We start from the raw sequence: 26,006 nt of genomic DNA, 5'->3' as shown, positions 1-26,006 counted from the left end.
GAGGCTCCACTCCTGTGGCAGGGTGACCACAGGTGGTGAAAGCCTGCAGCCCCGTAGCTTCAGGAGGGGCAGCTGCTCAGAACAACTAGCTGAGAGGCCGCGGTGTGAGCGAGAATGGGAGAGTCCAGTGAGGATGAAAGGATACACGTAAGGTACTTCTGACAAAGTATCTGAAAGTGATTTGACAACTATAAAGCCCCAATGAAAAGTGTTGTTTTATTGGTCTTTTAAAAAAAAATTCAAGTATGTTTCTATCTCAGTCTCTGCACTTGTATAAGTTTGATAAGCTTTCAACCAGACTGTGCAAATGAAGTCTTTCCTGTTTGCACTGTTATTGTTGAAACAGCCCATCTCTGAATAAGCCACTTTATCTCCTCATAAAAGTCCTTCTGTCCAAAATAGGAACATAAATGTACTCTGTTAAAGTGCGTTTTTTTTTCTTGCAATGTTTAGTTTCTGTTATTGAAAGAAAACACAGCAAATATGAGCAATCCAGATGGGAGATATTTTTTGTGTAAACCTCTTGCCTCTTGATTCTCCCTCCATCACTCTTTTCTTATAGCATCCAGTTCCTTGAGCCCATTCTTGTGCTGGTATATTGCCTACACAGTGATCAATATTAACAGACTTCCAACATGCCAGTAAATGTTAACAGCACAGAGTCCATGTAGTGGTCAGAACAGAAAGATTTCCTAACCTGAAAAGCCTCCATTAGCAATAACTTGTTGACACGAGGCCCCTCATCAGGTTTTATCTACAAATCCAAGACCCTTACTATTAGGGTTAGCCTGAATTGATGTCAGCCCAAACTGAGGAGCCCCATGCGTTTTAGATTTTTATTTCATTCCAGAGCCTAGTAAAATGAAATGCTAGGCACATAGTAGGATGCATGCACATGTGCGTGCACACACACACACGTATTATTCATTAAATAGGTGACTGAATGAATGAAAGCAGTCAGTTTAGAGAAGAAGTTTTAAAAATTAAAAGTACAGCCTCTAGAACCAATCTGGGTTCAAACACCAGCTTTAACATAAAACAGTAACATAAAGTTTGCTTAACCTCTTTGTGTCTCAGTCTGTGCCTCTGTTTACTCACCTGTGAAATGAGGATAATAGTAACAGTTCCTTCACAGGTTTGTTGTGACAATTAAATTGTGCAAGGAATGTGGGTCTCTTAGCCCAGTGCCCAGCTCCCAAACAAGAGGAAAAGCTTAGCTTTGATGGTATTTTTGAGTGTGCTACTAGCCCCCACCTTGCCCATCAAAATCGGGAAAGCTTTTCCATCATGCCATCTGCTTTCACTGGTTCAACCAGGCCCCAGTGTACACATGTTTAAATCCAGTGTAAAGCCTGCCTTTAAAAATGTGTGTAGGCAAAGGGAATCTCATACTGGCCTTGGCATTTACGTTGTTTTGTGATACACTATGTTTTTAAATGTAGTGCTGTCAATTGATTTAAGTATCTTATTGGACAATTTTACTGTTCTGTTGCCCCGAAGCTTTTTAAAGCAGGAACCAATTTTTTAAATCAAATAGATAAATGTAAAGTCGTTGCATTTGAAATAAAGCAGCATAAGCATTAGGGCCAGAATTTCCACTTGGGCTGTTTAATTATTTCCCTGGAGGTTTTCCTAAAATTTAGAGGAACAGCAGTGGGGACAGGTGACTAAACTCTACTGCCAACTTTCTTAACCCTTTACCTGGTGTCATCCAGGCCTCCAAGTCCACTTCCATGAAGTTACTGCCAGGATCCAGGCCACATGGGAGCTCGCTCATCCTCCTGGGGAGAGGTAGTCTGACCTCAACTATTTCTCAAGTCCCTTTGACATCCAGTTGCGTCTCCCTCATCAATGATGGAACAATGGCTAATGAGTCAATATTTTAGACTATTTCTGCAAACCGTTGCTTGTCTCTATTTTGTAAGCTGCAAGTCACCTTAATTTTAGTACAGAAGAGCTCTCTGCTGTCCAAAATTTTAGTACAGAAGAGCTCTCTGCTCTCTTCTTCTCTAGAAGAAAACTGAAGTTAAAGAACTTTAAAAGTTAGTATCAGTAGTAGCAGAATATTCTAACCTTACATGCTTCCTGCTGTGATGCAGTATGGATTGCTTTTGAAGAACTCTTGATGAAAATGCTTAACCTGGATGGAACTAAGCCTTTGACCTAATTTCCAGTATACAAGAAGTATAAGGGATAGAGAAAAAAATAAATAATACCACAATAGAACAATAAGAAAAATCCAGATAGTGGGAAATTCTACAAGATAACTGGCCTAGTCTCTCAAAAAGTAATGTCATAGAAAAAAAAAAAAAAATAGGAGGTGGGAGCAGTCCCAGACTAAAAGACCAGAAACACCAAATGCAATGCATGACTTTGGATGAATCCTCATTTGAAAAATAACAGATATAAAAGATATTTCAGGGACTACTGGGGAAATTTGAATTTAACTATTAGATGATATTAGAATTACTGTTAATGGTCCTAAATGTGATTATAGTGAAGGATGTTCTTTAGGGGATGAATACTGAAGTACTTAAATATGAAGTATTAATCCAAATGATCAGTAAAATATTAACAATTGTGGAATCTAGGTGGTTGGTATGTGGGTAAATAATTGTACTATCCTTTCAACAATTTTGTATGTTTGAAAATTGTCATTATAAAAGAACTTTTGAAATGCTGATTTTCCTGTGTGAACTTCTGAAGCTATCAACAATTTGAACATTTGAGAATTCACATTTCTACTTCAGGAATCGGGGACTGGTTGGAGGAAGAGGGCATATCTTAAAATCTGGCCTCTATACCCTATTTGGTGCGTTATATATTTCTCTGTCCTCTTGGTCACCATTCCAAAGGAAATGTGTAATATTATTCTTTACGCGTAATCTTTGCTAAGAATTTGATGAGCAAACAGACCAGGTACACAGTATTTCATGTATGGAACGTACCTGGTTTATTATTTATCAGACAGGGCCCGTACAATTCTCCCTCACCACCCCTGATTAAATATTGTGTTCTCATACCCTTCTGTAATACAGATTTCAAAGTCCTAGACCTGTTAAAACTGGGGTCATCCTTCTGTGTTTCTCATAAGAAGATTTGTTTCTAAATCCAAGATGAAAGAATCTCTCAGCACAATAATTGATAAAGAAAATACATCTTGGAACCAAATACTTGGTTTAATCACTGGGGTAAGGGAGAGGACATTCATTTGATTGATGAAATAGAAAGGAGCCAGGATTTGTTTAAATTGGCAAAGCCAGCATTATTTGGGGTTTCTGTGTCTTCCGTGAGTCATAATATTCAAAGTTATTGCAGTCACAAGTAGAGGAGGTCAACAGTGGCGCTATCACTCTTCCTGTGCCTGTCCCTGGGTGCTCTAACAAAATAGGGCACAAGTACACGTGGAATTATTTCAGTCGGGGCCAAAGTGGAACTAAAAACCAGGACCCAAACTACTGAGTGTGTTTTGAATTGTTTTCGTTTGGAGGATTTATGCCCCTGGAAAACACTTCAGTCTGCCCCTTTCTATAAAGCACTCTTCTAGCAAAATGAAGCCCCACCTTACAAGACCTCAACATAGAATCTCATCCGGGCTCCTCTTCTGAGACACCTCATCAAGAGAGCATTTTACTCTTTTCTTTAAGATCTAAAAAGAAAACTGTGGACTTTCATTCCACCCATGTTTTCATTCTTCCTTTTACTCTTCGGATTTATTAGATTCCCACTGGATGGCAAGCACTGTCCTGGGTACTTAGAAGATACTAAAGAGCATAAGAAAGTCAAGATTCCTGCCTCCTGGGATTTATTACGAATAGTGAGCAATGAGGACTGGGAGTGAGGGGAACCTACCTTAGATATCATGGTTCAGAAAGGCCTCTCTGAGAAGGTGAACTTGGAACTGAGACTGTTGATCAGAGCCACCCACGTGGAGATCTGAGCAAGGGCATTCCAGGCAGAGGACCCAGCTAATACAAAGGTCCTAGGGCAGGAGCAAGCCTGGTGGATTTGAAGGACAGAAAGAAAACATGAGTTACTGAAGCATGGTGAATGACACAGAGAGAAATGAAGTGCAGGTTTTGGTTAGGCGACTGGACTTTATTCTAATTGTATTGGGCAGCCATTGGAGGGCTTAAAGCAGGAGAGTGGCATGATCTGATTTACACTTGAAAAAGGCCTCTCAGGCTGACACTTTTGATCAGGGACTATCTCCTCACATTTAGCCCAAATTCCTCCTGCTGCAATTAAAGTGCATTTTCTCTCCTCACAGTGAACTGATGCTACTTGAAGCTGATATTAGTTCAGATGCCTAAGGAAATATCAGATGGCTATATCAGGATCCCCAGAAGGCTGGAATGAACATAGTAAGAAGACCAGGGTGATGATCATCAACGTGAATTATAATCAGAGGCCACTGACAAAAATAAAACCTGTTTCCTTCCCCACTGATAGTCAGGCCAGTTCCTTCCTGAGCCCTCCTATAGCTCTCATATTCTCTTTGATCCTCAACCCCCACCTCCCCACCAAGCAATCCGTGGTATCAGCAACATCAAAATAGTAGAAGACTGTCTCTAGATTTCATGGTAGGGGAACATACTGTTGATGTAAAAGGATGTTAAACTAGGATGGGTGGGACTTTCAGGGGACCCTCCCTAACATAATTTACCAAGTTTCATAAGAACAACAAGCATCTGTGGCATGTCAGCCTTGACCTGCTCCTTTAACTCCCATATCCTGGGCATGTGCAGCTAAGAAGATAGGTGCCTCCTCTCCCCGAAGTGCACAGCCTGGGGCTATGATATCACCCCAGGAGGGGTACATGGCCAGCAATATTTCTCTTTCCCCTCCCACCCCCACTGCCCTCAGCCTAGTGTTGCAGAAGCACTCTTTCTAGCTGGAATGGCCTAGAGGTTGGGGCTCTCTTCCCCAGTCCTGCACCAGTTGTAGCCCATGACAAGTACTGGGGCCCTGATCACACTTGCCCCAGCTCCATCAGGAGGTTCCATTTGGGGAAGGGTGAGCTGAGAAGACTAGGGCTGGCACTGCCCCCACCGACCAGTGCCCCCGATTGAACTGGAGTATAACTCCTAGCTCTGGTGCAGCAGCGTGAGGTCCGGGGAGTGGGGCTGGCAGACCCGAAGGATGAAGAGTTCTGAAGCTCTGCCTGAGGGGGCTGTTTGGAACAGAGAGTAGAGAACTCCATGCTTAAGGGTGTTGTTGAAAACATTGGAGATCCTGGAAGAGAGTAATTAAGAGGAGAATGATAGCTCCAGGAGACAAGCAAAACAGCGGAGCAGCCAGAAGTTTAACAGAGAAAACTGGGAAAAGAGCAGCTGGGAAAAGCCCTCCTGGGATGAGTCTGCCCTGGCTGGAAGCCTTGCTGGCACAAGGGGCTTAAACACAGCCCCTGACCAAACTGTGAACGCTAAGGTGTTCTGACCCAGGGTAACTCCTAGGTTTAAAACTAAAATCCCACTTACCCCTGGCAAATTGGCAGGTTATGGGCATGCCCAAGGCTGAGCCCTCTTGGGTACCATGAGAGATACAACCTCCAAGCTGCAAGTCCTCGACTGAACACGGGGCAGTAAACACAAATTTCCAGAACTATAATAGCAACCGCGAACCAATATACACATCCAAATGTATAGAGAAAAGAACCTAATTGGCTAAGGAGGCTAAGTACCACCTTTGATCAATAAGTGGCCAATGCCAACCCAGACCCAGAGATGACCCTTACTTAGCCAGGCTAATAGACAAAACAAAGGGAAAAAATGTAAGCATGATAACAGGGGCTATGGGAGAAATAAATGTTACAGGATTAGTTCAGCCAAGTCACTAAACAAATAAACAACTGACAAAGCCAACAACCACCACCACTTCTGGGGAGTAGACGAGGGAATCAGTATCTAGAGTTGCTCTATTATACTACCAAAATGTCCAGTTTCCAAAAAAATTATGAGACATGCAAAACTGCACTCATAGGCACACCTAGCACCCAGATCTTGATTTTGAATACCATTCTCCAATAAAAGGAAACAGGATTTCCTCGGAGGGATGATTGAATCTAGGACAGGGGCAAGAAGTATATAAGATGAGCCTGGAGCACCTTGTAATGACACAAAATAACAAAATGCTGAAAAAAAAATTAAAACGCTACACTGATAGGGATATGCCAAAGGGGTACAGGAGCCAACTGAAAGAGCTCCCGGTGGCCAAGGTTGAAGCAATTTGAGCAAAATAAATAAATACAATAGTATTGGATTATAGCCCACAGTATAAAATAAATATTCATGTGTCCATACTGATAGAAAAAATGATTGAATAAATAAATAGAGCAGAAGAGACAAATCTCCTGGTGGGAGAATTTCAAATAATTTTTGTAGATATTCTGTGCTTAATAAGGGAGCCATAACTTCCCACTCCTTAAGTTCAGACTGCTCACAGTAACTTCCTTCCAAAGAGTCAGTATGGAAGATGGGGGTGGGTGAGAGTAACTTTATGGTGGATAAACCTGAAAAACATTATCTCAGAAAGATGATCAAAGTCAATATCAACAGTGATAAGTCATACTAATAGTACATGCCCTTGATACGATGTAATGAAAATGGCACTTGACCTCTATGGTTCTCCTCGACAAAGCTCACAACACCAGTTTAATCATGAGAAAAATATTAGACAAATTCCAACGGAGGAGAATCCTATAATATACTTGACCAGTATTCTTCAAAACTATCAAAATCATCAAAAATAAGAGAAATCCAAAAACTGTCACTGCCAAGAGGAACCTAAGGAGATACAAAAATTAAATGTAATATTGTATCATGGATGGGATCCTGGAAGAAAAAAAACATTAAGTAAAAACTAAGGAAATCTGGGATATATACCCAAAAGAATCAAAAGCAAAGACTCAGATATTTGTATACCCATGTTCATAGCAGCAATACTCACAATAGCCAAAAGGTGTAAACAATCCAACAGGTCATCAATGGATGAATAAACAAAATGTGGTATGTCCATAAAATGGAATATTATCCAGCCTTTTAAAATAAAGGAAGGAAATTTTGACATATGCTACAACATGGATGAACTTTGAAGACATGATGCTAAGTGAAATAAGGCAGACACAAAAAAGACAAACACTGTATGATTCTACTTATATGAGGTAGCTAGTTAGTCAAATTCATAGAGGCAGAAAACAAAAGGGTGGTCAGGGGCTGAGCAGAGTAGAGGTTGGGGAGTTAGTGTTTAATAGGTAAGAGTTTCAGTTTGGGAAGATGAAAAAGATGGATGGTACACAACAATGTGAAATTTTAAGTGACTAAAATGGTAACTTTTAAGTTATATATATTTTATCACAATTTTTTAAACTAAGAAAGTCTGAATGAACTATGGAATTTAATTAATAATATCAATGCTTATCCTTTAATTGTGACAAATGTACCATACTAATGTAAGAAGTTAATAATAGGGAAAATTAGGGGTAGCATATATGGGAACTCTATTATCTTCTCAATTTTCTATAAGCCTAGAAGTATTCTAAAAAATAAAGTCTTTTTTTTTTTAAAGAAAGTAATAAAGGAGATATAGAAAAACAAGGAGAAAAAGATATGAGACACAAAGAACAAAAAAATCAGAATGTCAGTTGTAAGTCCAACTGTATCAATGATAGCATTAAATGTGAGTACATTAAACAAGTCAATCATAAAAAAGAGATTATCAGACTGGATTTAAAAATCAAAAAACAGGATCCAACTATTTGCTACTTACAAGAGGCATACCTTAGATTGAAAGATACAAATAAATTGAAAGTAAGAGGATGGAAAAAGATATATCAAGCAAACAACAGCCATAAGAGAACTAGAATGGCTATATTCTTATCAACAAAATAATATGGTCACCTGCTTGCTGCATCAATTTTGTGGTCCCCTTGCAAGATGGACCTGCACCCAAAATTTGGGTCCAATGTTAAGTCCACTAACAACCACACCAAAAGGGTATAAAAAGGCTTATTACTTATATAATGAGGCTATCTGAGAGCAGCAAGGTGGGCTTCGCAAGCTTGTCTGAAAATGGGAAATGGGTTGGGAGAGCAGGAAAAGAAAGCTGGCTTGGGGTTTTTGTTGTTGTTGTTGTAGGCAATGGGGCCAGGATGAAGGTTCCCATGCACTGCCGCAGTAGAAATTCAGCCACTTATGTTAAGGAAACTCCAGGTAAGAAAGTACCAGTGGTGTCTCCAAAGAAGCCAGGGAAGTGTCCAGAAGAGAAAGAGAAAGCACTGAGCATTTACTAAGTCCTGCCTTGAGCTTCTACACTTGAAGAGCCAGAATGCAAGTTTAGAAATATGAAGAGTAAGAGCAGAAAGAAAGCAGATGACCACACCCCCTTCTCTGACTGCTGGCTGTCAGTCAAAATAAAACAAGATAATGAGACCGAGAATGACTGCGAGGAGTTCTGACTCCTGTGATTATGGTGCTGGCACCCGAGTGACACGGAGGAGGCTGTCATGATGGAATCTGAAGAGGAGTCCAGGCAGAAGGAACACGCCCAGCTCCCTGCTGAGCTCACAGCTAGTGCTCCCTGCTGAGCTCACAGCTAGTGCTCCCTCAGTATAAACCCAAGGCTTCGGCTCATAGGATGACTCATGAAACCATTGTTAACTAGACAAAATTCTCTCCCAGGAGCCTGAAGTTTCAGAAAAATATCACTTAAAGTTATCAAGCACTTCACCTTTACATGTATATGCACATAGGCCAAGATTCAGCTCATTGATGTGCCAAGTAAAAATCTTGCTGGTCCTCATACAGGTGATGATAATTTCTCTTCCACCTTGTATGTCATTAATATTATGTAACTTCAACATGCGATTTGATAAGGGAATCTTGCTAACGTCCTGTTCCTCTTTCTTTTTGGGGATAATGTTTTAATTAACTTTGCTCTTCAAGAGCCTTAGCAAAGTGTGACACATAACATTTTTCCTGTGAGAAAGGAAATACGAACTTTGTCATTCTCTTCTTTACTTTTAGAGACAAAATCACTTGATTTGTATCAAGAATTATTTTGCAATTGTTCTGGAAAAACTCTATTGGTTTACCAGAGAGGACAGTTGGCTTTAAAGGGATGCACACAGGTGTAATATTAGTTGTTACTATTATAATAACTAATATTTACTGAGCACTTGCTGTATGCCAGGCATTGTGCTAAAGGCTAACATGACTTATTTGAATCAGACAACAACACTAGGGGGTTAATACTATTATTTAAATTTTGCAAATGAGGAAATTGAGGCTTAGAAAGTTTAAATAACTGTCTATGACCACATTGTTCTAGAAAGTGAACTCAAGCACTCTAACTCCATATTCTCATAGCAAAACCTGACCATCCTACGACTATACCACTCTGCTTAGATGGGAGTCAGGGTGGAGTTAAGAAGAAAGCTGAAGAAGTTGAAGGAAAACTGGGCAGCATCAGCAAGGAAAGGAGAGCTTAAAGAAGTTGTCCATAGTGTTTCAAGACCCGGAGAGTAGGAGCCTTCTTCAGTTTTGCACCCCAGGCACCTCTCTTGCTTCAGGCTGTCCTGACTCTGGGGAGGTAGGAGAAGCAGTAGGAGATGAAAACAGATAGGAACCAGAGGAGGATCCTGAAGGGTCCTGTGGATTCTACTAAGAACTCAGACTTTCACTCAGAGTGCAGTGGAAGTCACCAGAGAGCTGAGGAGAAAACAGCATGGCCTGATTTAAGCACTAAAATCTTTGGCTGTAGGTTGATATTAGGATGGAGGAGGGTGAGGGCAGGAGCTAGAAGATCAGTTAAGAAACCACTGCAATCATCCAGACAAGAAGTGATCGTAACTTGGACCAGGTGGCAGTGGGACGGTGAGAAGTAGTTGAATTCTGAAAGATTCTGAAAGTAGAGCCGACAGAATTTGCTGTTGGATCAGATGTGGGATGTGAGAGAAAGAGAGGAGCCAGAGATCCCATGGATGATTTTACCCTAAGCAACTACCCCAGAACCCAAGCAATCTGAGTCCTAACAAAAAGTCTATTGGATTTGGAGTTTAGAAGATGCTAGATGATCTTGGGGAGAGCATTTCCTGGGGAGTGGTGAGGACAGAAGTAAGGTTGAGCTAAGTTAAGAAATAAATGAAACATAAGGAAGTAGAAGTAATGAGTATAAACTATTCTCGTGACTGTTTATGGAAAGGAGACTTAGCTAAGACACTCTAGGTCAGGGAAAGCTGTATATATATTTTTTAAGATGGGGAAAAAAAATGAGTGCATTCATATTCTGAGAAAAAGAAACCAATAGAAAAAGAATGATTAAAAGCACCTAGTAGAGGAAAGGGTGATTAATTGAGTGAGCCCCTAAAGAGATGGGGGTGGAAGTGACTGCAATTCAGAACTCAAGTAGAGGGGCTAGATCTGAACAAAGGAGGAGTTGGGGGGTAAGGAAGAGTGTGGCTGTCACTCCTTCTACATGAGAGAAGCAAGATGTTGCTGGATTGGATATGCGTTTTCCGTGAATTAGGAGGTAATATCATGAGCCAGGTTGTTCAGATTGAGAACAGTGAAAAAGTTAAATAACTTCTTGAGAAATGAAGCATAGGATTATGGGTGCAATGAGGACCCAGAAAAGCTGGTGATGGTAAGTATGTAGTTGAACCAACTTACATGGTTGTATGAAACAGACTGACTTAGCAGTAAACACTTTCTGCAATAAAATTTCCATCCATGGACACAGCGGACCACATCCCATGACTTAAGAATTGGTAAAACATGATCTACAAGACAAAAGCCACAATTTCAACTACTTAAGAAGGAATGATGCCCAAACTTTCCCATTCAAGTTATGCGTAGTTGACATCAAAGCCTCATTCTAAAATAGGTTTAGGTCAATGTCAGATTTTTTTTTTCACTAAAGAAAGACTCCCACGTCCCTTGCCTCTTTCACAGTTTTTACGAATATATCCACTTCAGTTTTCAGTCTCATCCATTTCAACATCCAATTTCTGTGACAGTAACAGACATAATACAATTATGAAAATTTTAAATTGCACCTTATTTTTTTAAACAGAGAGAATATTATTTGGTCTTTACCTAAAACACAAATCTTAAACTATTTCATTCTTGAAACTTTTCTAGCCTACTTTTAAGATTCATCAAGTCTTTCCACTTAAGAAAGAGAGATAAGTATAGTTGAAAAATGCCTTATCATTGTAGTAGTTGTATCATTTATTTTTTTCTATTGGGCTATGTGCTTAGCAACTTGCACATTAAGCCTTCTATTAAGACTATATTAATATCATAAATATGCAAAAAGGAAACCACTCTGAAAGTTCAAAATAATAGCAATAACCTTTCCATCATATAAAACCTTTTATCTCAAGATCTCCATGCACTTCCCCCAAAAGCCCAAGTACCCTGCCCAACCACTTTTGCAAGGAGCCAATTAAAATGCCAACCTCACTTTATTCACTGACTCAAAATGCTAGTAAGGACTGCAAAGCAAACGCCCAACATAATCATGGTTTTAATTCTTAATGTTTCCTACAGCAGCATTTATAATCTTTAAGAGGACCGGACCTCTAGTCTGTAAGAAATCTCAAGTGGCTGCCTCCTTCTTGGCTTTATTCTTTAGCCAGAGTTGATGGAGTGTGATGGGGGTGGGGAGGGTGTAGCTGTGGCAAACTCTCAGGTGTGACTGGAGGAATACCCACATCTCTCACTCAGAGACATACGTGCACACTGATGCAATCATGGCTAGAAATGAATCAGGGCCCTTGAGGCAAAAGCCCATGACTAATGCTCTCCGAGGAGCCCACAGGCTGCCTGGCAAACTGGCAAGACCAGGGCCATTACTGAACAAAGCACAGGTGAGCAATGAGCAAAAAGGGAAAAGGAGGGCCTGACTGATGCATTGGGTTCCAGGGTTTGGAACACGTCATCTTGAGATCATTCCCAGGTAATTACAGGGCACCAGAAAGAAAAACTGAACTTCGGCCTGAGTGGTACATGCAAACTCACTGTGAGATCCAGGGTGATTTCCTTTCCTTCTCTGGGCCTCAGGGTCCTCATCTCTAAAGACAAGGAAATCACATAACCACATCAGGAAGACTACTTCTTTTTCCAGCACCCTATGAAATACTCATAGTCGTCATTTCCTGTTCCCTCGAGAGAAACAGTGTCATTTTTTTTAAAAAGTGGAGGGAATTGTTCTTCAAAAACATATTTCAGATTCTCGAGGAAGTATGACAAGTGTTCTGGCATGTTTCAGCCTGACTTCTTCCATTTGAAACAACAAACCAGCACAAACAGTGGAGAGGAAAAGCATTTCTCTCTTCATCCTGAAGTCCTGTAAATGTCAGTGAAAGGCATTTTACCAGCACACATACACTTCTGTGGACAGAATCAATAGGAACATTTCTGACCACTGCCAGTCTCCTGGAAATGCTTAGTGTGGAGTATCTCTCACTACAATGGCTAATTCTGCCCAGTCACCACCTCCTGAGACATTATTCCTTAAAGTGTCATCTTCCTAGAATTGCATCCTAGGGAGCCATTTATTAAAGAAGTAACAAAAATCCATAAATATGTCAGCCTCGTTTTTCACCTGAAGAAGAGGTAAAAAAGAAAGATAACTTCCCCCAGCCTGGGTCAAGCCAAATTTAGGACTTTAAAACAACAATAAGAACACTTGGGGTGTGGGGAGCCAAGGAAGGTCCCTTGAGAGAGAACAGCAGAGGCTTACACCCAGGCAGTGGCTACAGGACACTTGAGGTCCCCAGATCTCTATTTTGCTTCTGAGAAAGTGAGAGGAAGAAAAGGGTTGTCTCAGATTTTTCCTCTTAATAAATGATGCCCCTGGAAACCATGTTTTTTCCATTGTGGAGAGTGTCTGAGATCTTAGTTACATACTCTCTCCAGGTGGAAGAACAAAGGTCCTATCCGGTAACGAGGGAGAGCTGAGCTGAACTGAAATACCAGTTGATCACATTTCGGGGTTTGCTTATAATTGATATCACTTTGGTTACCCCCAGACCATTACTGAAGGAGAAGCCTCCTGATGGCTCCCCTCACTACTTTGCTCTGCAACCACTTCCTGGTGTTCTTTGAAAGTTGTACAAGAAGATAAAACCCAGACACATTACGTCAGAAAGATGAGGTGCTGAGAAAACTTTGTAAGGTAAGAGGAAGCAGGTGTCTGAATAGGGGAGTTTTTAGATTGGGGTGAGAGCCATAGGAAAAAAGGAAGTTGGTTCTTTCTATTTCCAGAGAAGAGGAAAATTATTTTGTTAAAGATTAAGCCTGTATCAGGGCAGAAGCAGACCTGCCAACTTAGTGTTACTCAGGAAGTTTACTGTTCACGCGTTTTAGCACAGGTATTTTCCACTCTCACCTAGCACAGTAACTGCATGTCTAAAACTAATATTTGCAAAGCCGGCCAGATGAGGGGCTGTATTGGTTCAATAAAAAAACCTCCCTAATGCACTGAAAATATGATTTACAAAAATCTATCTTTTCATAGTACCTTTCAGGAGCACAGATATTACAATAAGTGAATACTCCTGGACTCAGACATTAAAAAAAATAGTCAAGATAAATAATTTAGTGTTGTTCAAAGAAATTGCACATTTATATCGAAAACAATTATTTTATATAAAAACTGCACTACTCATGAATTTGGTTTTTACCTAAAATCGTATTATTTGCAATTGTGCTCCTCCCACAAATGTTGACACATAAACTGTCTTTCTCTTTACATATCAAGTCAACAACTATTCCATGCCTTTTATATGACCCAAATTATAAGTCACTGTGAGAGGTATAGAGACAGGATATGCAGAGTACCTCTTGTGAGATAGATTTCAGTGGTATCTGCCAATAACCCAGGTTCTTTCGGGTCCTAATTGGGTTGCCTTTATTTTCTAATAACCCATGTGATCTGTAGCAGAAATTTTCCAGATGGTGACCAATGAAATCACCAACTGTTCACGCTTGTCCAAGACTGAGAGAATTCCTACGATGCCAGACTTTCAGTGATAAAATTGCGAAGGTCCCAGACAAACCTAGATAAATTGTCCACTCTGAAGAGTTGAGGAAGAAATGAAATTAGTAAATCATAATAGTGTAATAGTCAGTATAATTCTGGTCACCAATTCCAATGTGTGGAAGTCTTCCCCACACCACTCAGTAATTCTCTGACACCAGCTGAGTACCCTACAATTCAACTCAATTCTGACCCTACATACTGGGATATAGTGTCACATCTCACAGGTTAAGTATGCAGTTTTACAAGCCTGCCCCCCACCCCACTTCAGACACCAATCATAAGTTCAAGTTGTCACCTGTGCTTCTGACTGACTTGTAGAAGGGGGGTTACCATAACCCCCTCTTTGGGTTTGATGAATTTGCTAGAGTGGCTCACAGAACTCAGAGGAACATTTTACTTACTTAGATTATCAGTTTATTATAAAAGAATATAACTCAGGAACAGCCAGATTGAAGAGATGCAGAGAGCCAGGTATGGGGAAAGTGTGCTGAGCTTCCACGCCTTCTCCCAGCCACCACTTTCCCTGAATCTCCATATGTTCACAACCCAGAAACTCTCTGAAGCCCCAACCCTCATCATAATGGGTTTTTATGGAGGCATTATCACAAAGATACAACTGATTACATCATTAGCCATCGGTGATTGATCTCAATCTCTAGTCCCTCTCCTCTCAGTGAATGTGGGGAGTTGGTGGGGGGCAGGGGGGTACTGAAAGTTCTAACCCTCTAATCACACAGTTGGCTCCACTGGCAACCAGCTCCCACCCCTCAAAAGTACTTCACTAAAAAAATAACTTTATAACTTTATCATTCTCATTGATTAGGAAATTCTAAGTTTTAGGATCTCTGTGCAAGAAACTAGGATGAAGAACAAATATATATTTCCCACTATAAATCACAGTATCACATTCACACACGTTTGTCCACTCTTTCTCTCTCTTTTGCTCTCTCTCCTTTCCTACCCAATCTTCCTCTTTTAGGGTAGCTTTATGGCATATTGACTAAGAAACAGACTCTGGTTTCCAGGTAGATGTGGGTCTAAGTTCCAGCCCTGCCACGACTTTTTAAAAAAATCTTGAGCAACTAACTAAACTTCTGCAGTACTGCATACTTATCTGTGAAATACTGAAAACTATTAAGTTATGACAATTGAGAAGTTGCATGTGAAATACCACTATGCCGGACACTTATGTCACATTTTATACATGGTAAGCATTATTATCTCACAGATCACGTAGTTATGGATACTTCAGAATTTCAGTGTTCTGATTATAGTGAGACTGATTTCAGGCCATGCTGTGGGCCAGCTGGGATTAAATCTTCCACCACAGGGCGTTTGCTGCAGATCAATCCTTTGTCCCTTCATTAGTATGAAGCCAAGAAATGAGTGGAACTAAAACAATGCACTGTTTACACACACCTTTCTCAATTATTCTCACCCAGCCTCTTCAACCAAGGTCGTTGCGTTATTATTTACATACGTACACACATGCGCACACACATACACAGAGACACACTATATAAACACCCACCTCAATACACAGAGGTTTTTATGCTCTTGAGATGGGAGAAGCCAAAAATATTTTTTCCTGTCTTGACAATTTAGCAAGTATGAGGAAAATGCTGTGGCACTAAAGAGGGACAAAGAATTGAAGAGATAGGACCAGGAGTGGAGGAGGCGAGGAAGTATTGAAAAGAGAGTGTGCAGGAAGAAGGTTTTTTTGGCCACAGAGTTCCTGCTAAAAGCAGCTAGGAAGCCCCACCACGCGGTGTCTGTGACCTCTTGGTAATTTCCCTGGAGAGTTCCCCCTGAGAGAACTTTACCTTCAGAATCAGGAGGAAGCTGGGTGAGGTAAATTCCCAAACAGAGGGGGTTTGGTGGGTGATGACCTAAAGACAGACTGGGACAAGTTTCCGGGCGGGTTTCCCCTTCCTGCTCTGACAGCCACGAACGCAGGCTCAGCCAAGAAGAGGGGGACGCCGTGGGCAGGGATTCTTGCCGGTATTTTCCTGTCTCCCAGCTTCCTGGGTTTGACATGAAGGAATCCGAGGCCTTCTGTGACCACTCTTGTTGTCTGGGATTCTTTCCTCAAGAGGCGTTCATGAATTTGTCAGGACTGCCAGGAGAGAGTGTGAGTCATGGCTTCTGAGCAGACAATATTCAGCTTTAGAAATTCCCAGAGATATGACTTGTTTATAGGAAAGGAAACAGAGCTATTCTGAGCTGCCAGGGGAAGAGGAAAGCACTGCTCATTTCTTTCAAATGCCTTGCTGAAAGGTCATACAAGCGACCGGAGTGCCAGCAAGAAGCTGGTACAGACACTGGTGTTAGCAGTTCATTTGTCTGCAAGCTGGAGGATATTTTGGGGCTTGGTATTTAAAATGCAAGGCTCATAGCATTGAAATTCCACTCTCGGTCTTAAGCCCAGAGGCCTGAGAAGGCCAGTGGGTACGAGCGAGTTGGGTGGTGGGGTACCACCGAGGGGGTTGTCAGCCTGGCTGAGGGAACAGGGCCTGCCCAGTCCACCAGAGAGAGAGGCAAACACTTAAGGCACGAACCTGGATAACCTTCTAACTTCACATTTCCTGAGCAGGCCACTGATTTTCATTCCCATCACAAGGAATGTAAAACTTACTCCACCCTCCTGTGATCTCCAGATGCAAATGACAAAAGACAGATTAACAGGAGAAAAGTAACGCATTTTATTTACATGTAAATAGGGCTCCTCACAAGAAAAATGAAGACCCAAAGAAGTGACTAGACCTACGTGCTTATATACTGGGTTGAACAAAGAGTAGCAGTTGTGGGAAAGTAACTACAACACAAGGGGCGACTGAAGGAAGAGGAGCTCGTCTAACAAGGTCTGTTTGTACAGATTTCTCTCAGCTTGACTCCCCCATCTCTAGTGAGAAGAATGCTTTTTTCTCCTGGTACAGGGAGGGTACCGTTCACATGGGAATGTTATCTCCTGCTTTTAGGAAGAAAAAGGAACATCAGAGTTCCCTTCCTGCACCTGCTGCTTTTCAGGTGCCTTTCACGCAAAGTAATTAATATGCCAAAGCACCATATACTGGGGTGGCGTGTCCTCAACCCCTTCACTGCATTCCAAGCTGTCTCCTCTAACGTCTTTTCTTCATAGTTGTGATGTCAATAGTTATTATCTTAAAAAACTGTCCAAAACTACCAACTTTGGAGAATGTGCCCAAAGAGAGAAACGGGGATTCCCCACTACAACCCCTGCTTCTGTGTTGGCCCACTTTCTTGTGTATTGAGTTTGGCCCTAATACATTCAAACTCATAAACTCACCGTTTACCCATTTACTCTGTTAGCAGAGCCAGTCAGCTGATCACAGAGATTGATTTCCAAGGGAAAAAAATAATCCACTGAGTATTCATTGATTCAACAATAATTAACCTATATGATAATTTTATAGACACCACATTTGATAAAATCAACACCTTTTTCTAATTATGAAGTAAACATTTAAATAGAAATAGGATGCCCCTTAAATGTGATAAAGGTGCTCTTGGCTTAAAATAAATAAAGATTATATTTAATGGGTAAACACTGGAAATATTCAAAATCAGAAACAAACACAGAGGTGTCCTTTAATATTATTATCACTTTAGACTGTCTAGGTAAGGCAGTAAGCTGTGAAACAAAAAGAATCAATTTTGAAAACTAAGATACCACAGTACTTAAAAATCACATAAGCATATATCTGGAAAAACCAAATGAATTAACTAAAAACTTTCTCAATTAATAGAGAGTTACAAAGTGGCCTGGAATAAGGTAAGTAACTGAAAAGCAACAGTATTCCTATATAATGGTAATAACCTAGTAAATAATAAAATGGAAAGGAAAAACTATTCAAATAACAACAAACATAAAAGACCTACCAACTCAATGAGAAATGCATTAAAACTTTTAAAGACTTGATTGAGAGTTATAATTTTAATAATTAATAAGAAAGTTAAATTTTTATTAAATGGAAAAATTCAACATAAAGATGTCAAGTCTTCTCAAACTTATTAAAATAATTATATCCAAAAATACAACAGGACTTTTCTTGGAAGTCATTAGAATCAGCACGGACTAATTGCTAAGCTTGGCGCTTATCTTATAACAAGGGCTGAAAACTTTAAACAGGAAAAATTAGCAAAATATATTCTTAGAGATTAATCTTGTCAGATATTAGAACATGGGTGTAAAACATTGATGAGTAATGTAAGTTTGACTTAAATGTAAAAATATAAACCAGAGGAAAGTGATCGGAACAGATCCTGTTATGCATAGTGTCACATTCATAGATGGCGCTATAGTTCACAAAGCTTTCTACCTACATTATTGTATGCTTTGAAACCATGCAGTGAAACAAGTATTATTATTGTGACAGTATTTTTATGAAGTAACTGATACTCAGAAATTAAGTGACTTGCCCAAGATAATAAAATGAAGATGAACACAGACTTGAACCCAGATTCTTCTGCCCTCCCAAAGCAGGACTCTTTTTACTATACTGTTCACGCAAAGCAATGGAGAATGGACCTTATCTTTAGTGATGTTAAAATTTAGGGGAAAAAAATATTTAGACTCACCCCTTATACCATATACCCCTGCTAAAGAAAAACAAACAAAAAAACTGCAATTGTTTGAAGATATCAATACTAAAAAATAAAATTATAGAACCTTGGCAAAAAAAAAAAGACATGCTCCGTACAGATGTCCCCTCACTGAGCTACAGTGCTCCTCTTCTCTCCAGTCCTCCAGGCCCCACAACCTCTGTCTACTCCAAATAAATTTCCCATTATTATGAAGATGTAGAAGTCCCCAAAATGAAGTTGAAACTCTCCAGGAAATAGCTGTTCAAGGAAACTGTAGGCAATCCATTTCCAGGGAGGAAGAGGATGACAGAGAGTGACCAATCAGGAGCACCTATTTAAGAGTAAGAACCAACATAAAAAACAAAAAGGAGTAGACAGCTAATATAGCGCATGCCTATTATGTGTGGCAACTACTCAACCCTGACATGGCAGTGAAAAAACAGCCACAGACAATAAGCGTATGATAGACTTGAATGAGCATGACTGTGTTTCAATAAAACTTTATTTCTATAAATAGGTAGTTGGCAGAATATACTTTGACAACTCCTGTGTTAGACCATTTAAAATAAGTTAGCCTGTTAAATTATCATAAATACCCTTTAGATAACAAATCAGAGGCCAAAAGAAATTACTTAACTTGACCACTTGACCAAGTAAGACAGACACGGGTATTCTCTTTAGTAAGTGGGCAGAGCTAAAAGTGGAACTCAGGTCTCATGACTCAAAACCTGGAAAGTGTGTAGTCTTCTCATTGGGCAGCCTCCAATGATTTGGGGGTGTTAATTGGATTTTGTAGATGGGAAATCTCAGGAGGTGGAGGAAAACCCCATACAGATTAATGAAACAAACATTTGTTGCTCTGAACCAGGAGGGGACTATGTGGATGATTCATGCTGTGATCATTTCAGGAGGCAGGAAGCTATAGACTTTCTCATTCAGCTCATATACCCCCTCTCCCATCCCAGACATTAAACCTGCTTTTCCAAATACAAAGGTTTCTTTGGCTTTGTGGAGAGAGGTGTTTGCTTGTGATGTGTGTGAGAGGTGGTTGTTTACAGAAACCAAGAAATCCCCAAAACTAAAGTGATCTAGAGTAATTCATTTTACTTCTCTGAACCCAAGTTTCCCTTTCTGTAGAATGGAAATGTCTTTCCTCAACCTCTTTTTTTTTCAACAGGATATCAGAATAATAAAACAGAAAAAAAAAAAAAAAACTCTGGAAGTTCATTGGTACCTCAGGGAAATGTGTTATGAAACGACACAGTCTTATTGTCACCTGATACCTCATGACTTCAGCTGGCTCCACGTCTTTCCATTTCCCTTTCGGCTGGGAGCGTTGCCGTCTTTACATTTAACACATCTCTGTTGAGGGAACAGCACTATTAAGCCGGTGCTTTGACAACCACATCGACAAGAGACCGGGATATATGACATGTAAAGGTGAAAGGACAGTGACTAAGGGGAGCAAATGAGCTTTTAAACAAGCCTGACACCATCCAGCTAGTTTTCATATTGCCTCCTGTGAAAAATCTTGACATATTGGTACATTGCTATGAGTTATTTCTTCATATAACTCGCTATAGTGGCCTTACATTATTTGATCTTGTAAAGTGTTATCTGGGACTACAAACTTATTTTATTTTAAGCTCAATGACATTTCATCAGCAGTTAACACAGCATGAATAGCTAAAACTCACTTCCGTACAGTACATGAGGCCCCCAGGATTTTGCTGCTTTATTTTTGTTTGAATGGATAGCTCTCTGACTTTCTCTACATTTCATAGTTTCTATTTTTATACAACTTTGTGTGTTTTGAGCCATATTTTTTTAGTCCATTATTACATATTATATTCTTTATTTCACCACAAGATTTATTTATTACCTGCAGTAGTGAAAACTAATTCACTTCACTTCCCCATGTTAGCTACATCAAAAAAGGGAAGACATTCATTTCATGATCCTGTTTACATGGGTAGAATGAAAAGGAGACATAGACAGTCATTAAGGATTCTCTGGGATGCTTCCATCCTGACAAACGTCTGATCTGGACTAGGAGAACAGGGCTTAAACACAGGCAGGGTTCCGTTGAATCCTTGGCGAATTCTCTCAATGTGAGACTGAGACCCTCACGGGTACCTGGATTGTTTTAATGCCTCATGGAAACTCAGAAACTACCAGTTCTAATCTCTATTCAGCTACCGACTCTCTGGTCTTTTCTATTTAAAGCCAGGAAATTGTTTATTTTCTAGTTGTAGTTTAATTTTGTTTTATTTCAAGCTCTCTTGCTTGATTTCTGCCCAATCAATAAAATTGGGCATACATTTAATCTGCTTCTATCATCCAGACAGCTGAAAAACCAGCTGATTTTTCAACCTACTATGCGTAATTTCAGCCTGTGTGGAAACTCAGCCTATGTTTTTTCTTTTTTTATTAAAATATAGTCAGTTTACAAGGTTGTGTCAATTTCTGGTGCACAGCATAGTGTTTCAGTCATACATATACATGCATATATTCCTTTTTACACTCTTTTTCATTATAGGTTACTACAATATATTGAATATAGTTCCCTGCGCTATACAGTAGAAACCTGTTTATTTCATATTTAGTAGTTAGTATCTGTACATCTCGAACTCAGCTTCCTTTTTACTAGCTCTGTGACAGCTTTCTCACCTGTAATATAAGAAAGGAGCCACCTAGGACAAAGAGTCACTGGAAGAATTATATAATAAACAAGACAGCACTGTATTTGATGAATGACAACATATATTTTCCTAATAAAACAATAGCATCATATGCCTCCAAGAAGATGATCAGTAGATTTCTTGGGTGCTCTGTCCATTGCAGTACTTTGCTCATGCTTGGCAAGAATTCATCAGTCAGGGTAATCATATTAATTAATATAGAGAAGTGTTGACTTTTGCAGTTCTTCTGATTATAAGTTAGCAGTCCCTTTAGAAAAAATTTTTATGGATGTATAACATGCATACAGAAAAGGAGGATAAATGTTAAAATGTGACAAATTTTCACAAAATGAATACAGGTGTGTAACCAACTTGGATGAAGAAACAGAGTACTTCCAGAATCCAGAGATGCCCCTGTGACCCCATCCCATGCAAAGAAAACCACTTGCAAAGAAAACCACTCAACTGCCTTCTAACACTGTAGGTTAGTTTAGCCTGTTTTATAATTTTTTATACATGGAATTAGACACAGAACTTTATACGTGGAATTATTAGTACAGGCCTTTCTGAAGCTTACTTAAGCTTACCACGTAAAGAAGGTCTAAACCCTGGAGAAGTTTGTCTTTTCTAGGCTGACTTGAGGAAAGAAAGCTGGAGGAGGACGGTGTGAAGTAGAGGAACCATATAATTTGTCATCTAAACTGGGACACTTTGAGAGTGAAAGGAGGTACTATACATAATGATGCTGGGACAAAAAACATAAACTATGACTGTCCTCAGCAAACCAGGACACATGGTCACCCTGGTGAGAAGGGATGGGAGAAGGCAGCAGGGGCACACTGGCAGGATGATAAAATAGAATCCACTCACATTGCCTAAGATGTATATGAAACTGGAGGTTAGAGAGCAACTTCCATAGAGTGTGGTCACTGGTAAAACTCAGGTCAACATTTATTGAGTCCCAGGTAGGTGCAAGGTGCCACAGTGGTGCAAAGGTAGCTCAGTCCCTGTCTCTGCCCACAGTAAGCTCTAATCCTCGCAATAAATTCACAAATAAGTAAACTGTAACACAGCTGCTAATGGAAATATACAAAGCACTATATGGGTTCCAAGGACATATATAAAGTGGTACATGGATTTCAAGGAATAAGAGATCATGTCCTTTGGGAAGCAGGAAAAAGTTTTGTGGCAGAGGTAGCAGTTAAGACAAATTTAGAGTCTAGTCCAGCAGATTTCAACCTTGACTGCACCTGGGGAGATTTTCAAACTCCTGATCCTTGGGCGGTACCCCAGACCAATCAAATCAGAATCTCTGGGAATGGAACCAAGGCATCAGTATTTTAAAAGCTCTCCCTGGTAATTCCAGTGAAAAGTCAAGCTTGAGAACCACTATTCTAGAAAGATGAGTAGGCATTAGCTGGAAGGAAAGGTGGGCATGAGAGGAGACCATGGAGAGAACAGCTGTTAGCTAGTACATCCCATCTTTGGTAAGCGCACAGAGAAGATGCATCCACTGGGAATTAAAAATGGAGGAAAAGCAGCAGGGCAAAAATAATTTAACCCCCTCCAGGAAAAAAATTAATTAATTATGAAACCATTTGCTGAGGCCAATAACAGGGATGGATGAGGAAAGGATGCACTGAACATCAAGGGAACTCAGAGTGGTAATAAATCCATCATAAATCGTGCAAGCCATCTGATAACTTCTGTTCCTTACATTAGCATCCCATTAAGCTGCTATTAGTGAGAGCAAGGAAACTGAATGAAACCAGCTTCCTAGGTTTGCACTAGCAGCCAGGAGAGAGTTAACAAGCTGCAGTCTTACACTGGCACCTTTAAGGACCTGAGCTCCATTTATAAAGGCTGCTTAGAGGCCCCCAAACCTTGACCTATCACGCTCATGCTGTGGGAGTTGGAGGGGAGGAGGGTGCTAGAATTAATCACAGTGGGGACACAATTTACCAATCAATACCAGCCAATTAGAAGGCTCCCTGCTGCGGAGAGTTCCCTTGGAATGCCAGATGACCTCCGCCCTTGACTTTTCCTGGGGGCAGTTGTTTCTTTATCACAGCTACTGATGCGGATGGTATCAGGGGGTGTGGAGCTCACTTCACATCATGCCAACCCTGCCAGGGCATCCTGAGGCTAAGCTTTCTTAGGACTTATGTATGAGCCACCTGCCCATAGAGACTAAAGGAAGACAATGATGGAAATTACATAGGTGATTAATTCACAGCCAATGTGCCACTTTTTCTGTGAACTCCGCCGCGATCTTCAAAAAGCCATCGACAACAACAGAAAGTAGGAAACTCAGTTTTTCAGTGAATTCCCTCTGGTGTCGCTCTCCTGCTCTACTGCTTCTAACACCCGTCAGGACAGAGGAGATTCTGAGGCCTGGAGCACAGCCAGAGGTGGCCAGGTTTATATCATCAGTTTTGCCAATGGCCTATCATAGAACCACCTAGTGGAAGAAAATCCTAGTAGCTACCATTTTGTCCTATGATCTGGCCTGGGGACCCAGGAAGAACTTGAGCATGGGCCCCAGGAACCCCCATCCTCCCTGGGACTATATGAAAACTGTTTGTCATTGTTTACAGAGTTGGGCCAATATTTTTCTATCAGTTTTCCAAGATCTTTGCCACAGAGGTAACATGCCCCAGGACATAAAAGTTTAGAAGAAGAAAAATAACTAAATAATTCTGGAAAGTGTTCTGAAGTTTATCATTTATTTTTCTGTCATTTACTTTTTAATTTTTATTTTAAGGAGAACAGTCTATGGTTTACAGCTTTTCCTGGAGACGCTAGGACTTTGGGCATTTGACCCCAATCTCCCTATTTGTTTCATCTACTCTTAGAGGACTGAAAACATGCTTTCTTCAGATGCCTGCTTAAGGGAAATGTCTTATGTCTCCTCCTCCTAAGTAATCTTCTGCCCCCTGTCCTTAGAGAATCATGGTTTTGAAATGAAAAATAAAACAAAAAGTTTTGAGCTGACTTTAGTAAGTACAAGGCCTGGAGCAAATCATACTGTGATTCCCTCCCCTGCTCTTACCCCAGTCTATAAATCTTATTATTGAAGTCAAACTTGATATAAACGTCTATCAAAAACATTCTTGAATGGAACAAACAAGCTTTTGGAAGCCCAGTCTAGGAGTTGTGAGTAGATCTGGTAGGAACAGTGGCATATATCTTGCCTTGGAAATGTAGGAGAAGGAAAGCTTCATGAACTGATGATTTATGTAAATTAGACCCAAGAATATCAAAATATTTAAATACGCCACCTGGCAGGAGTCACCATCTTTCTGTCTTGACCCTTCTCGTCCACAAAAATCCCTAAATGACTAACTCTCTAAGCCCCTCCCCAAATGTGCAACAGTCACCCCATGTCCCCTGACCTGAGGGAAGACTCTGACCATGTTCTTTACTTCTATAAAAAAGGACATTGTCGCCTTCCTACCTCATCTCAAAGCTTTGCAACCCTCTGCTGTGTTGCGGTCTTGCCAAAAATGTTTAGCCTGAATCTTATCATGAGAGAAAAACACAGACAAATCCAAATCGAGGTATATAGATGCATTGTGTATGCAGGCACAAAGCTGGCAAAATGTTCAAATAATCATGGAGTCCAGTAAGGATTATCAGGATTATATTACTTTTTCAATTTTTCTGTAGGTTCAACTTTTTTCTTCCAAAAAATCCAAAGTGAACCTCTAAATGACACAGTGCTCAATCTGCTGCATATAGCAGTCCATGGATCAACTATAACAGTCAAAAATTTTTTTTCACACAAATATTTGGCACAGGAAATGAAATATTATTAAACCAATTTTAACAAAATTGGAGGATCTTTGTGAAAAACTAAATTCCCTTTATCAGGAGACAGACCCTCAAAGGAAAATAATGTCCATGGGACCAACTTCCTCATGAAGAGAATTTAGGGACAGTTCTTCCCTTCATGATAACAAATCCTGTTTAAATTACCTCATCAAAAGATGAAGGGTTCTCAGTTAACTAACTCAAAGATGACAAAATGGCAAATTTTCAGGAGGAAGCCTCTGCTCTAGATATGAGAGGACCTCAGAAGTAGTTTTATTAACTACATTAACTGGTAAATAGGTTTTCTGCAATAAAAATGACACCAAAAATGGATAATTTATTTTTGTCTAAGAAATGTTAGACTAAATTATATTTTAAATTTCTTGATTTAAGGTGGCCAGTTACAGATATTTATCTGTATAGATACATATACACACAGATACATGTGGCATGATACATGGCATGCCACTAAGTGCAATTCGTTAGATTTATTTACCATACTGTTTACCAGTTTTGTGCCCAAAGAAAGTTATTAAACAACTTATAATTTTGTAAAAAGTATATTTGATGAGATCAACAAAAATAATAAACAAGCTGGATAAATTTTCATATTCTAATACAAGTTTATCTAGGCAATTACATATATTTATTTACAAATTTACATTATATATTCTGTATTTTGCTATATATTTATGTTCATGTTAGTTATTTTATTTTTACATAAAATTGCCTAATAGCCCATATCATAAGAGAGTAATAAGAAGTATAAGAAAGAAAAGATAAACAATTGGTAACACCATCACAAACTGTGTATTTATGAAAGGAAAATATGCAGGACATTGTGTATTTCCAACATGATTA

General features: G+C 39.9%; 1 protein-coding gene across 6 annotated transcripts in view; it reads right to left on the bottom strand.

The window, feature by feature from the left end:
- The window catches only part of KLF7 (KLF transcription factor 7), a 386,441-nt gene that overhangs the window by 219,929 nt on the left and 140,506 nt on the right, over positions 1–26,006 (bottom strand). For 3 of the 6 annotated variants that reach the window (XM_074364097.1, XM_074364099.1, XM_074364102.1), the window contains exon 5: positions 3,853–3,999. The exons of the other annotated variants lie outside the window; for them this stretch is intronic. Coding sequence is in view for 1 of the 3 variants with exons in the window: in XM_074364102.1 (XP_074220203.1) it covers positions 3,853–3,864 (12 nt within the window). In the remaining 2 variants the exon portion in view is untranslated. The remainder of the gene's footprint in view (positions 1–3,852; positions 4,000–26,006) is intronic. 6 annotated transcript variants of the gene reach the window in all.

This window comes from Camelus bactrianus, chromosome 5 (assembly GCF_048773025.1).
Source record: "Camelus bactrianus isolate YW-2024 breed Bactrian camel chromosome 5, ASM4877302v1, whole genome shotgun sequence".
NCBI lineage: Eukaryota > Metazoa > Chordata > Mammalia > Artiodactyla > Camelidae > Camelus > Camelus bactrianus.
This window is presented reverse-complemented; position numbering and strand designations above follow the sequence as displayed.